This window comes from Musca autumnalis, unplaced genomic scaffold (genome assembly GCF_047663935.1).
Source record: "Musca autumnalis isolate F117 unplaced genomic scaffold, ASM4766393v1 scaffold_4, whole genome shotgun sequence".
Classification (NCBI taxonomy): domain Eukaryota; kingdom Metazoa; phylum Arthropoda; class Insecta; order Diptera; family Muscidae; genus Musca; species Musca autumnalis.
In genome coordinates this window covers 213,410,583-213,424,370 of record NW_027411977.1, presented here as the reverse complement: position 1 = coordinate 213,424,370, position 13,788 = coordinate 213,410,583, and the positions used below count along the sequence as shown (strand labels likewise).

The window sequence follows — 13,788 nt, the reverse complement described above, 5'->3', positions numbered from 1 at the left end:
CTGAATTGCAATTTTCCTATGGAAAATCTTATTCAGCCAGGCTGAATTGCAATTTTCCTATGGAAAATCTTATTCAGCCAGGCTGAATTGCAATTTTCCTATGGAAAATCTTATTCAGCCAGGCTGAATTGCAATTTTCCTATGGAAAATCTTATTCAGCCAGGCTGAATTGCAATTTTCCTATGGAAAATCTTATTCAGCCAGGCTGAATTGCAATTTTCCTATGGAAAATCTTATTCAGCCAGGCTGAATTGCAATTTTCCTATGGAAAATCTTATTCAGCCAGGCTGAATTGCAATTTTCCTATGGAAAATCTTATTCAGCCAGGCTGAATTGCAATTTTCCTATGGAAAATCTTATTCAGCCAGGCTGAATTGCAATTTTCCTATGGAAAATCTTATTCAGCCAGGCTGAATTGCAATTTTCCTATGGAAAATCTTATTCAGCCAGGCTGAATTGCAATTTTCCTATGGAAAATCTTATTCAGCCAGGCTGAATTGCAATTTTCCTATGGAAAATCTTATTCAGCCAGGCTGAATTGCAATTTTCCTATGGAAAATCTTATTCAGCCAGGCTGAATTGCAATTTTCCTATGGAAAATCTTATTCAGCCAGGCTGAATTGCAATTTTCCTATGGAAAATCTTATTCAGCCAGGCTGAATTGCAATTTTCCTATGGAAAATCTTATTCAGCCAGGCTGAATTGCAATTTTCCTATGGAAAATCTTATTCAGCCAGGCTGAATTGCAATTTTCCTATGGAAAATCTTATTCAGCCAGGCTGAATTGCAATTTTCCTATGGAAAATCTTATTCAGCCAGGCTGAATTGCAATTTTCCTATGGAAAATCTTATTCAGCCAGGCTGAATTGCAATTTTCCTATGGAAAATCTTATTCAGCCAGGCTGAATTGCAATTTTCCTATGGAAAATCTTATTCAGCCAGGCTGAATTGCAATTTTCCTATGGAAAATCTTATTCAGCCAGGCTGAATTGCAATTTTCCTATGGAAAATCTTATTCAGCCAGGCTGAATTGCAATTTTCCTATGGAAAATCTTATTCAGCCAGGCTGAATTGCAATTTTCCTATGGAAAATCTTATTCAGCTAGGCTGAATTGCAATTTTCCATGCAAAATCTACCTCTATGAACACTGTAACTTTTGAAAACGGTTACTTAACCACGTGTTCCCCCTTGCTTCTCAGTTTGTTTTTACTGTATTGTACACTTGCCAAATTGTTTTGTTATTTTGCACTTGCTGCATGTTGTCAATTTCTTTTGCACCCACCACGAAATGTTTTTTTTTGTTTGGTGTTCCTTTTCTCTTTGAACATACGCGCAATTTCTTTGAACAACAACTTTTTGGACCCATCCATGCATCTGCCGCAACAGCCCATCCGCTTGTATGGCCACAGAAGAAAGCAAGAAGAAGAAGAATGAACGCATGTCCTTTCTTCAATGTGCACTTCATTCATTATCAATGTCCTCATCAGCATCGCCACCACCATCAACAAACAGTAACCATACGCCGCCGAGTTGTAGCTGTTGCTGTAGTTACTTCTTTATCTTTTTCACGAAGTAAATGTTTTCCACGAGTTGTGTTATATAAAGAATAATGTTGTCATTGTTATTTTTGTTGTTGTTGCTGATGTTTGTGTTGTGGCCGCTGTTGCTATTTGTGCAAATAGCTGGTTGACTGACTGGCTGTCTGTTTGGCGTATGCTAATGTTGATTTTAAGAGATTTACCCATACCAACAGAACTTGAGGGCCAAGCAGCCAAACATCCACCCATTTCAACTTTCAGGCAATTACACAGGGCCCACCCGCCTGTGTTCTTCTTTAAAATGTTCTTTAAATGGGGATTCCTTTTTTGAAAATAACTTTTTTTTGTGTCCTTTGCAAGAACGTTTGTTGTAGTTTTTTTTTTCTTGGAAAGAACAGAGCGTTTGCCTGTCGAATGTGTGTGTTTTTGTATTCCATTTTTAATTATGCGTATGCCGCCGATAAGAAAAACATTACACTTGCCAGTTTACATCTGCAGAATGCTACAAGGGGAGGGCAGAACAATATGACATAAAAATAAAGTTTGTGGTAAGGTGCTTCTCAAGATTTGCTGATTATTTGCCGAAACAAAAATGTGTGCCACAATTGAAGTTGAGAGAATAAATTATTTTATTACCTGCTATGAAGTGTGGCATACTTCCTAATGACTTCCGTTCGGATTATCGACTAATAGAGAATTGATTTGAATACGAAGTTAACCTAGCGAATAAGAAACGAGTATGTTTTACTGAAGCCATTTAAATACAGGAAGCTATTGGGAGGACAGTGGGATGTAGGAATATAAATGGTGACATCCCTATCATCGTACAAGGTAACCAACAGCCAATACCATCGGATACGGAGGTCAATAGAAGAATCCGTGAAATCGAAACGAAGTCGAAACAACAAGACCTCTGGTTGTATATTGACAAATTTTAGACGGAAAATTTTATTCCCTCAACGAAGAAAACAACCTTCAAAATACCGAAAATCGGGAGGTACCGTTCTATTGGGGCTATATGAAGACTTGGACCTATACCGATAAATTTCAGATAGAATGTTTTGTACTCCCAACGAAGACTAAATACCAAACTACAACCATTTCGAAGGTGTGAACCTATACCGCCTAATTTCGGGTGGAATGTTTTGTAACCCCAACGAAGACTTAATACCAAATTTCAGTCATGTTGGTAGGATATTGAGACCACAACCTTCGAAATACCGAAAATCGAGAGATGTCGTACTATGGGGGCTATACGAAGGTGTGAACCTATACTACCCAGCAAAATGTTTGCCTCCAAAGATGCAGTTAAATTATATGTACAAGTAATCTGGAAGTGCATCCAATTATGCATTTTCACTCATGATTTTTACAAGAGCGTGACTACTGAAAGATGCACTCCATAGCACTGCATTTTAACTAACCCTTTGGCGCTGCATTTTAACTGACCCTTGGCACTGCATTTTAACTGCAAATGGATGTGATTCTTTGGATTGCATCCAAAAGCGGTTTAAATGTGGGGAATGGAGTGCCTTTTTCATGACTCCGTTTGAACTGCATCAAAAACATGCCGTGATAGAAGTAGTCTACATTGCACTGCTTCCAATTTATTTTGCTGGGTACCTATACCGCCTGATTTCAGGTGGAGAGTTTTGTACCCCCACCGAAGACTAAGCACCTAATTTCTGCCATTTTTTGGGATATCGGGAGGCACCTTTCTATGGTGTATATATCCTATACCGACAAATTTCAGTTTAAGAGTTTTATACCCTCAACTAGGACAAATACCAAATTTAAGCCATTTTGGTGGGATATTGAGACCTTAACACAAAAAAATCAGGAGGTACCGTTCTACGGTGGCTATATGAAGACGTGGTCCTGTACCGACAAATTTCACTTGGATAGTTCTATACCTCCAGCGAAGACCAAATACCAAATTTCTGCCATTTTGTTGGGATATTGAGGCCACAACCTTCAAAATACCGAACATCAGGATATACCGTTCTATGGGGGCTCTATGAAGAAGTGGACCTATACCGACAAATTTTAGGTGGAATGTTTTATACCCCCAACGAAGGCTAAGTACCAAGTTTCAGTCATTTTGGTGGGATATTGAGGCCACAACCTTCCGAATACCGGATTTTGAGAGGTACCATTCTATAGGAGCTATACGAAGGCGTGGAGCTATATTGAAAAATTTTAAGTGGAAAGTTTTAAACCCCCAACGAAGACTAAATATCAAACATCAGTCATTTTTGGGGGATATTAAGGTCACAACCTTCAAAATACCGAAAATCAGGAGGTACCGGGGCTTTATGAAGATATGGGGGCCCATACCGAAAATTTTAGGTGAAAAGTTTTATATCCACAACGAAGACTTAATAATAAATTGCAGCCATTTTGGTGGGAAATTGGGGCCACAACCTTGAAATACGCAAAATCGGAAGGTACCGTTCTATGGGGGCTATGTGAAGGTGTGGACCTATATCGACAAATTTAGAGGGGAAAGTTGAACACCCCCAACGAACAGTTAATACCAAATTTCAGTCATTTCACCGTTCTATGGGGACTATATGAAAGCGTGGACCTGTACTGACAAGTTTTATATCCCCAACAAAGACTAAATACCAAATTTCAGCCATTTCAATTGCTCATTGTGGCCATAATCTTCAAAATACCGAAAATCGGGAGGTACCGTTCTATCGGGGCTATATGAAGACGTGAACCTGTTCCGAAAATTTTCTGGGGGAAAGTTTAATACCCCCAAAGAAGGCTAAATACCAAATTTCAGCCACTTCGGATGAATATTGAGGCCACGACCTTCAAAATACCGAAAATCGGGAGGTACCCTTCTATGGGGGTATATGAAGGTGTTAAACTGTATCGACAAATTTCTGGGGGTTACTTCGTACGCCCATCGAAGACTAAATGTTAAATTTCAGCCATTTCGGAGGAATATTTAGGCCATAATTTTCAAGTACCGAAAATCTGGAGGTACCGTTCTATGGGGGCTATATGAAGGCATGGACCCATACAAACAAAATTCTGGGGGAAAGTTTTATACCCCCAACGAAGACTAAGTACCAAAATTCAGCAATTTCGGTGTAATAATGAAGCTAAACCCTTCCAAATACCGAAAATCCGGTGGTACCGTTCTAGGGGGCTATATCAAAACGTGGACCAAAACGTGCAATACCAAACATCCGAGAAGTAATAGAAACTTCTATACCAAATTACAAAGCTCTATCTTCAAATTGCGAGCTTTATCTTTATTTCAACAGACGGACGGACAGACGGACATGGTTATATCGACTTAGAATTTTACCCTGATCAATATTTCGATGTGTTACAAACGGAATGACAAATTTAATTATACCCTCCGTATTATGGTGGAGGGTATAAAAATCTACGCTTATTGTTTGGTGGGTCGTTGAAAAAAATATTTTTTAAAAATCCACTTTGATTTGTCTGATGACCTATAAAAAATATTCTTCTTATTGGTGTGGTGACCTATGAAAAAATATTCTTTTAAAAATCCACGTTTATTGGCCTAATGACCTAAGAAAATATATTCTTTAAAAAATCCACGTTTATTGGTCTGGTGACGTATGAACAAATATTCTTTAAAAATCCACCTTTATTGGTCTGGTGAACTATGACAAAAATTTTCTTTAAAAAATCCACTTTTATTGGTCTGATAAGCTATGAAAAATACTCTTTAAAAAATCCACGTTTATTGGTCTGGCGACCTATGAAAAAATATTCTTTAAAAAATCCACATTTATTGTTTGATGGGTCGTTAAAAAAATATTTTTCAAAATACCCGGTTATTGTTGGATGGGTTGTTGAAAAAAATATTTTTAAAATCCACGCTTATTGTTCGGTGGGTCGTTGAAAAACATACTTTTAAAAATCCACGCTTATTGTTTGATGGGTCGCTGAAAAAAATATTTCTAAAAATCCACGCCTATAGTACCAAAGGTACCAACTTGTATAAAGGAAAACCCAAAAGTTAAAAGACAAAAAATGCCATAACTCATCCATTTTTCAACCGATTTCATTGGTTTTCCCCATTTGGTAAAGCCAACTAAATTTCCTTTTAGAAAGAAATAAATATGCAGTTTGGTGCCTTATACGCAGCCTAGAGCACTAGGAAAAGCGTTTTCCTGTTTTTTAATGCGTTTTTGTCAGATTTAAATCACTATAACTTAACCATTTGTTACCCGATTTTTAAAAATTATGGCTTGTTCGAAAGTCATGATTTTTTTACCTTTTAAATAAAAAATAAACTTTAAAAGTCCATTGTGGAAAAAAGAATTTATGTTCGTTTTAAGTTGAAAATCCAAGAAACCCCATTTTTCACTACATTTACCGTTATAAAATCAAAAAAACGAAGTGACCCAAAGAAACCAAAGGTATATTTTCGTCTTCCATGGACTCCCACAAAACTAAATATATGCATCAGAACCGCTGCAAAAAAAAAATTGTCAACGTTAGTCTATGATTTCTCTCATATTGACATAGTATCTTAATGTTTTGAGCTCGATTGTCCTGATATGGTCGAGTCCTTGTATTATGTCGCTCCCTAGTAGCGTTTTCTCGGGTTTGTGAAGGCCTGGCAATGACAGAGGTAGTGTTCCAACGTCGTTCGTCGTCCACTCTGCATGCACTGCATTCACTGATTTCTGCACAACCTATTTTGTGCAGGTGCGCTTGTAGACCCAGGTGTCCGGTAAGGATACCCGTCAGTGTACTAATGCCTTTTTTACTTAGTAAAATCAGTCGCTTTGTTTTGTCTTCGTCTGGGTTCCCCCATAGGATTTTTGTGTTTTTTCCCTTGTCTTCTCTATTCCAGAGAGATATATGTGCATCTTTTGCCCATGCCTTTAGCTCAATGCGCATCACCTTTAAGGGCTTGGCGTTATCTAGGCTGATTGTAGGTTGCTCCCTGGCCTGTTTTACTAAGGAGTTGCTTCATTACCCCTAATCCTAATATGCCCCATGTAAAGTTTACTGTACCATGTTGGAAGTAGTTGTTAATTGACTGTATGCATTCTAAGACAGTTCTAGATTTAACTGTCTTGCCGTTATAGCCTTGACGTCTGCTTTGCTGTCCGTAAGGATGTTCGCAGTGGTAGGCTTTGTGTGAGTGTCAAACCAGTTCAGACACTCTGTTATCGCTCGGACTTCCGCCTGAAGAATCGTATTATGATCCGGCAGCGGAGGGAAATTTTCGTTTGCGGTTCCATTATATAGACCCATTCCGGTTCTCCCCTCTAGCACAGCCCCATCCGTAAACCCGCAATTTCCAGCGGTAATCTGTGCTAGAGTTCCGTCAATCCACATGTCTCTGTCTGGTATTGAAACTTCACACAAAGCTACTTCACTAGTTTCAGGTATGCGGTTTGATACTATTTGGTTTATAAATTCACCCGTTGTGACCTTTAGTATGTTTTGGTGGTATGTTTGGTGGTCTCTACTGATCCAATCGCACACGACCTTTAGTATGTTTTGGTGGTATGTTTGGTGTTTTGGTGGTATGTTTGGTGGTCTCTACTGATCCACTCGCTCATCGACTTTAGCCTTGTAGCTGCGATGGCTGTCTCATACCTTACCTGAATTTCTATTGGGTGTATAAACAAAATTTTTTCTAGAGTCCTAGTCGGTGTGGTCCTCATTGCCCCGCTAATGCTTAGGCAACATGTTCTTTGGACTTTTTTCAATATCTTCACATTGCATTTTTTGTCCATAGCTGTCCGCCATACAACAGACGCGTATTTTAAGATTGGTCTATTTACGCCCCTGTATATAGCCAATGTGTCATCCTAGGATTGAAACCCCATTTTGAGCCTATTGTCTTTCTACATGTTGACCAACATCTTTGGGCCTTGTCGGCCTTTTCTTGAATATGGTCTTTTCAATTTAGTTTCCTATACAGAATTACTCCTAGGTATTTAACTGTGCGGGAAATATTTATTGTCTTATTTAGGAAAACTGGTTCATCGAAGTTACCCACTTTCGTTTTCCTAGTAAATAAACATATTTCTGTTTTTTCCGGGTTAACGTTCAGTCCTCTCGGTCTGGCCCTGTGGTATGCAATTTTGAGAGCCGTTTCTGCTCTTCTGCAAAGTATATTCGGATTCTTTCCCCTTAGAAGTATTATAACGTCGTCTGCGTAGCAGACTGGGTCAAATCCTTCTTGGGTTAAGGTCTTTAAGAGACTGTTTATGGTAGTAACCCTTAAAAAGAGGTGATAGTATCCCTCCCTGTGGCGTTCCTTGTAAGTCTTTGTCTCTTATTTTGACGTCATATAGCCCGCAGCTTATCCATCTGCTCCTTAGCATATGGTTGATCCAGTTCCTTATGGCCCTGTCCACCTGAAACTCGTCTTAAGAGTGGATCAGCGTTTCGGTGCTGACGTTGTTAAAAGCGCCTTCGATATCAATGCATACAGCAAGTGTATACATCTTCATTTCAAAGGTTGTCTCTATATGGTGTACTACCTCGTGCAAAGCGGTTTCCACTGATCTGCCTTTAACGTATGCGTGTTGTTTGAATTTAAGCATATCGTTAGGGATTCTACTCTTTATCATGGTGTCGACCGTCCGTTCCATTGTCTTGAGTAAGACTGAAGTCGAACTTATCGGGTGATAAGATTTTGGTATTGCGAAACTTGCCTTGCCAGGTGTAGGGATAAAAACTACCCTTGCCTCTTGCCAGGCTGGCGGGGTGTAAGCAAATTTTAGACAAGCGTTGAAGATCCCGACCAGTCTGGTCTGGTTCAGCTGCTTTCTATGGTGAAAAGCTCGTGATGTCTTATTTGACCATCAAGCTGTCAATTTTTGGTGCATCTCCTGAAGAGTAACCCGACTCATTCGAATACCTCGGTGCTAGCCGTGGTATTCGACGTGAAGTGTGTTTTCATCAGAAAGCCTCAGTTAACTTTAGGACATTTCTATCTATGTCCTCCTTACATAGGCATTCCTCATCTGATTGCCCTAGTCTTTCTTTTACTCGTTTTCCGAACTTAGTCCAATTTGTTTTGGATTTGTTTCGGAAGGTTTTCGGGTTCGGCGGTGACCTCGCTATTTTAAATTTAATATAACTATGGTCTGAGAAGGAGTATTCCTCCAAAACCTTCCACTCATGTACCTCGTTTATTATATTTTCTGAACATATCGTTATGTCTAATACTTCCTCCCTAACTCTATCAACAAAGGTTGGTGTATGGTTCAGTCCAGAAACCTTGTTTTTTATGGTGCAAGGTTCTTGGATTAAACCAATATCTATATTACCTTTAGTTATATTTTTCATCAGGGCTAGTGTTGCCGTCTCGCTCCGATGGAGGCTGACCTGGATGACCTCAATCATTGGTCCTCCAGTAGGTTGGCTACCTGGGAGGCGCTGAATTAAGTTGACAGTAACTTGAACATCGTTCCGTGGGTGTAAGTCGATTCCCTTTTTGTGTAGAATAACTCAGAAAAACAAGTCAAAAAAAATCATTTATTTGTTGATCGACTACTACATACCAAGAACTCCATACTTTCCTTTGATTTATTTCATTTGTCGGAACTTTCAGAGGCTTTAGCTATACATTTTATTCAGATCAAATACCGTCTACACAAAAATGCTCTAGCCTACGTACCTATATAAAAAACCAACTTTGGTTGCGTTTTGCTATTTTAGAGAATTATTATACCGTTGTAAAAGGGGTCGCATCACATTCCTGCCATAAAATATTCAAAACTATTCCAGTTCTTGTCTCAAACTATACTCATTGTTTCTTCATCTTCTTTAAATATTCTGAGGATATAAAACTGCCCACACAACTGTTTGATTCTTTTTCATTTCTTCCTTAGTCTACTTTTTCGTGCATTGATCTTATTGATTTATTACCATTTTCTGGAGGAAACCATTTTTTTACAAGTCTTAAAATCTTTATTCAGTAAATATCATCATTATATGTTTATTTCTTATTAGAAAAAAAATTATAATAATTAAAATCACACTACATTCCATAAATCATTACGATCAATGAAATTATAAATATTTGCGGCGCCAAAATGAATTGTTGTTCTCCAAAAGACTTAACAACAATTCCATTTGGAGACTTTTGGTTCCAAATTGCAGTCATCGACGGATTACCATCAGCCATTTCTAAATATTCCACTTGCTGGACCTGATGAAGAAAACAAATCTAACATAAATTATCTATCAAAAGCTGATATTCCAAAATAAACCTTACAAAATCAATTCCAATTTCTATGGGAGTTATCATATCGAACCATACAACATCAGTCGGGCACATAGTATAACAACTCCTACCATTATATGTATAAAAGTCACTAAGATTTCCATTCAATATTTGCGCCAGTAAGGGCATCGAATCCGGCGGAAGTTTAATGTGAGCACCTGGTGTCCGTATTAGTGGTAAGTGTTGGGTAATTATATCAAAAAATGCCATTGGCGACTTTTTAACAACCTAAATTTGAAAAAAAATCCACTTCGAATCATTACCAACTTTAAATTGTGTATATCACTCTAATCCAATCAAATACCTTGAAGGAAAAAGCCAATGCTGTCCATACCGAATCCTTATCCTTTGTATTACTGAACAATAAATGAAATTCTGCTGGAAATTGTATACCGTCCAAGTCATTTTCTGGTTGGCTTTTCTCCAGCCAACGCCAAAATATGAACTGCAAGCTATAATTTCCATATTCTTCTCTTGGCCCAGCATACATTATTGGGGGTTGTTGTAGCGAATATTCAAACATTATGTAAAGTTGACCTTGCACATTTACAAGTTCTGCAAACTCGGGTACTCCATCCAAATTTTCAAATCGAAAAGGTTTGAAATTTTGCACTTTCATTTGTACACTTTTCTCGTCCAAGGGAATGTTGTGTTTACCAACGCATTGGGTTTTTTTCGGTATATAATCTGGAATGAAGTATAATGGTAGAAAAAGATAAAGGTCCAAAAACGTGGTTTAAAAAAATCTTTTTTAATGTGTATTTAAAAAAAAAATTTTTTCGTAGAAAAAAAATATTTTTAAAAATCCTCGCTTATTGGTCAATGAGTCGTTGAAAAAAATATTTTTAAAAATCCACGCTTATTGGTCAATGACGTTGAAAAAAATATTTTTAAAAATCCACGCTTATTGTTTGATGGGTCGTTGAAAAAAATATTTTTAAAAATCCACGCTTATTGGTCAATGGGTCGTTGAAAAAAATATTTTTAAAAATCCACGCTTATTGGTCAATGGGTCGTTGAAAAAAATATTTTTAAAAATCCACGCTTATTGGTCAATGGGTCGTTGAAAAAAATATTTTTAAAAATCCACGCTTATTGGTCAATGGGTCGTTGAAAAAAATATTTTTAAAAATCCACGCTTATTGGTCAATGGGTCGTTGAAAAAAATATTTTTAAAAATCCACGCTTATTGGTCAATGGGTCGTTGAAAAAAATATTTTTAAAAATCCACGCTTATTGGTCAATGGGTCGTTGAAAAAAATATTTTTAAAAATCCACGCTTATTGGTCAATGGGTCGTTGAAAAAAATATTTTTAAAAATCCACGCTTATTGGTCAATGGGTCGTTGAAAAAAATATTTTTAAAAATCCACGCTTATTGGTCAATGGGTCGTTGAAAAAAATATTTTTAAAAATCCACGCTTATTGGTCAATGGGTCGTTGAAAAAAATATTTTTAAAAATCCACGCTTATTGGTCAATGGGTCGTTGAAAAAAAATATTTTTAAAAATCCACGCTTATTGGTCAATGGGTCGTTGAAAAAAATATTTTTAAAAATCCACGCTTATTGGTCAATGGGTCGTTGAAAAAAATATTTTTAAAAATCCACGCTTATTGGTCAATGGGTCGTTGAAAAAAATATTTTTAAAAATCCACGCTTATTGGTCAATGGGTCGTTGAAAAAAATATTTTTAAAAATCCACGCTTATTGGTCAATGGGTCGTTGAAAAAAATATTTTTAAAAATCCACGCTTATTGGTCAATGGGTCGTTGAAAAAAATATTTTTAAAAATCCACGCTTATTGGTCAATGGGTCGTTGAAAAAAATATTTTTAAAAATCCACGCTTATTGGTCAATGGGTCGTTGAAAAAAATATTTTTAAAAATCCACGCTTATTGGTCAATGGGTCGTTTGAAAAAAATATTTTTAAAAATCCACGCTTATTGGTCAATGGGTCGTTGAAAAAAAATATTTTTAAAAATCCACGCTTATTGGTCAATGGGTCGTTGAAAAAAATATTTTTAAAAATCCACGCTTATTGGTCAATGGGTCGTTGAAAAAAATATTTTTAAAAATCCACGCTTATTGGTCAATGGGTCGTTGAAAAAAATATTTTTAAAAATCCACGCTTATTGGTCAATGGGTCGTTGAAAAAAATATTTTTAAAAATCCACGCTTATTGGTCAATGGGTCGTTGAAAAAAATATTTTTAAAAATCCACGCTTATTGGTCAATGGGTCGTTGAAAAAAATATTTTTAAAAATCCACGCTTATTGGTCAATGGGTCGTTGAAAAAATATTTTTAAAAATCCACGCTTATTGGTCAATGGGTCGTTGAAAAAAATATTTTTAAAAATCCACGCTTGTTGGTCAATGGGTCGTTGAAAAAAATATTTTTAAAAATCCACGCTTATTGGTCAATGGGTCGTTGAAAAAAATATTTTTAAAAATCCACGCTTATTGGTCAATGGGTCGTTGAAAAAAATATTTTTAAAAATCCACGCTTATTGTCTGATGGGTCGAGGAAAAAAATATTTTTAAAAATCAACGCATATTGGTCAATGGGTCGTAGAAAAAATGTTTTTAAAATCAACGCTTATTTATTTATATTTTTTTAAGAATATCCTTCCATAGACCAGATTAAAAAAGTCTTCCCTTTAGACCCAAATAGGAAGGTAGTGGGAAATAGATTATTATATTTACCTCCCAATGAAAAACTTATCCAAAACACAATAAGAAAATCTGCAAAAAAAATGTGTATTTTCAGATTAGACTGTTGAAAAATTTTTTATTCATATAATAATAACAAAAAATATATTTTAATTATTCATGGAAAATCACCAACTTACAAGTCAACTGAAAAACGTTTATGGCTAAAAAATTGCGTAGTGGCACCATGTTTCTAGCCGACAATAAAACCTTACTGAATGAAAGGTCGATTCAGACAATGTTTATGTTAATTAAATGGTAACGATTTACACTCAGCCGCTAATCAAATATTCTAGTTGTATATTAGAATGCATTTACTAAATGAAATGTTAAGTTATTAAAATTTTTACATACAAAAATATTACCACTATTTTGAGTAGCTTGGTTTATGGGAATAAGCTAAACTGACACTAATGCGGGTATCATGATGAACGATGATTTACATATTTTCAATATTTATTTAAATATTTCAGGTGATCTACGGTAATGGTGCAGTGAAAATGAAGAGGAAATATAAGTCTCAAAATCCATGATTTTGTCGTGAACTTAACAAATATTAAGACGGCTGCAATTCTTGCTCTAAAAATTTACGGAATTAAATAGACACAAATGTCTTTTTTGTCCCAAATGATCATAACGAACTTCCAAGAATTTGACCTTAGGTTATGACCAGCAATAGGGAAAAAGGATTTTGTTCGTGTCTCGACACCGACGGATTTTCTCATGGGACATTTGGGTCCACTTCGCTTGATATATAGTGTTTTTCTCCTTTAACAGTCTGAGGTTATGAAGGTGCTTACAAATTGATTGATTCTTTTTTATTTGGTATTTTGGCTTCTTTTTCTTGTGTTGATTTTATTCTGGTAGATGTATTCAATATTATTTTCTGGGGTGGTGGTGTCAGTTGAATCTTGTCATTGTTCCTACAGGATACCGACAGTTTAAAAAAAATGTTCTTTCCACAAATGTTAAAAATTTTTTCAGTAAAGTATTATTATATGACCTTTTCTAATTCTGATGATGAAATAAAATGATCCCGGCAATAATGAACAATTCTGGTGCCAAAATCCATTGTTTTTCTCCATTTGTTCCAAAAGATTTGGTAACAATTCCTTCTGGAGACTTTTGTTTCCAAATTGAGTTCATCGAAGGTTTACCACTGATCGTTTCTAAATATTCCACTTGCTGGGCCTGATAAAGAAAAATCGAACTTAAATTACCCATCAAAAGCTGATATTTGGAAATAAATCTTACAAAATCAATTCCAATGTCAATGGGAGTTATAA

At 36.2% G+C, this 13,788-nt stretch overlaps 2 protein-coding genes across 2 annotated transcripts in view; one reads left to right on the top strand and one right to left on the bottom strand.

Annotated features, from left to right (window-relative positions):
- LOC141403221 (uncharacterized) overlaps nucleotides 1-13,788 on the top strand; it is a 456,033-nt gene that overhangs the window by 163,318 nt on the left and 278,927 nt on the right. The window lies entirely within an intron of this gene.
- On the bottom strand, nucleotides 9,548-13,777 carry LOC141401659 (carbonic anhydrase 1-like). The gene is made up of 6 exons (XM_073981997.1): nucleotides 13,757-13,777; nucleotides 12,643-13,693; nucleotides 12,497-12,535; nucleotides 10,098-10,480; nucleotides 9,785-10,021; nucleotides 9,548-9,718 (listed from the first exon to the last, which is right to left on the bottom strand). Exons 2-6 carry the CDS (start codon nucleotides 12,689-12,691, stop codon nucleotides 9,548-9,550), a joined length of 879 nt encoding a protein of 292 aa, XP_073838098.1. The 5' UTR covers nucleotides 12,692-13,693; nucleotides 13,757-13,777.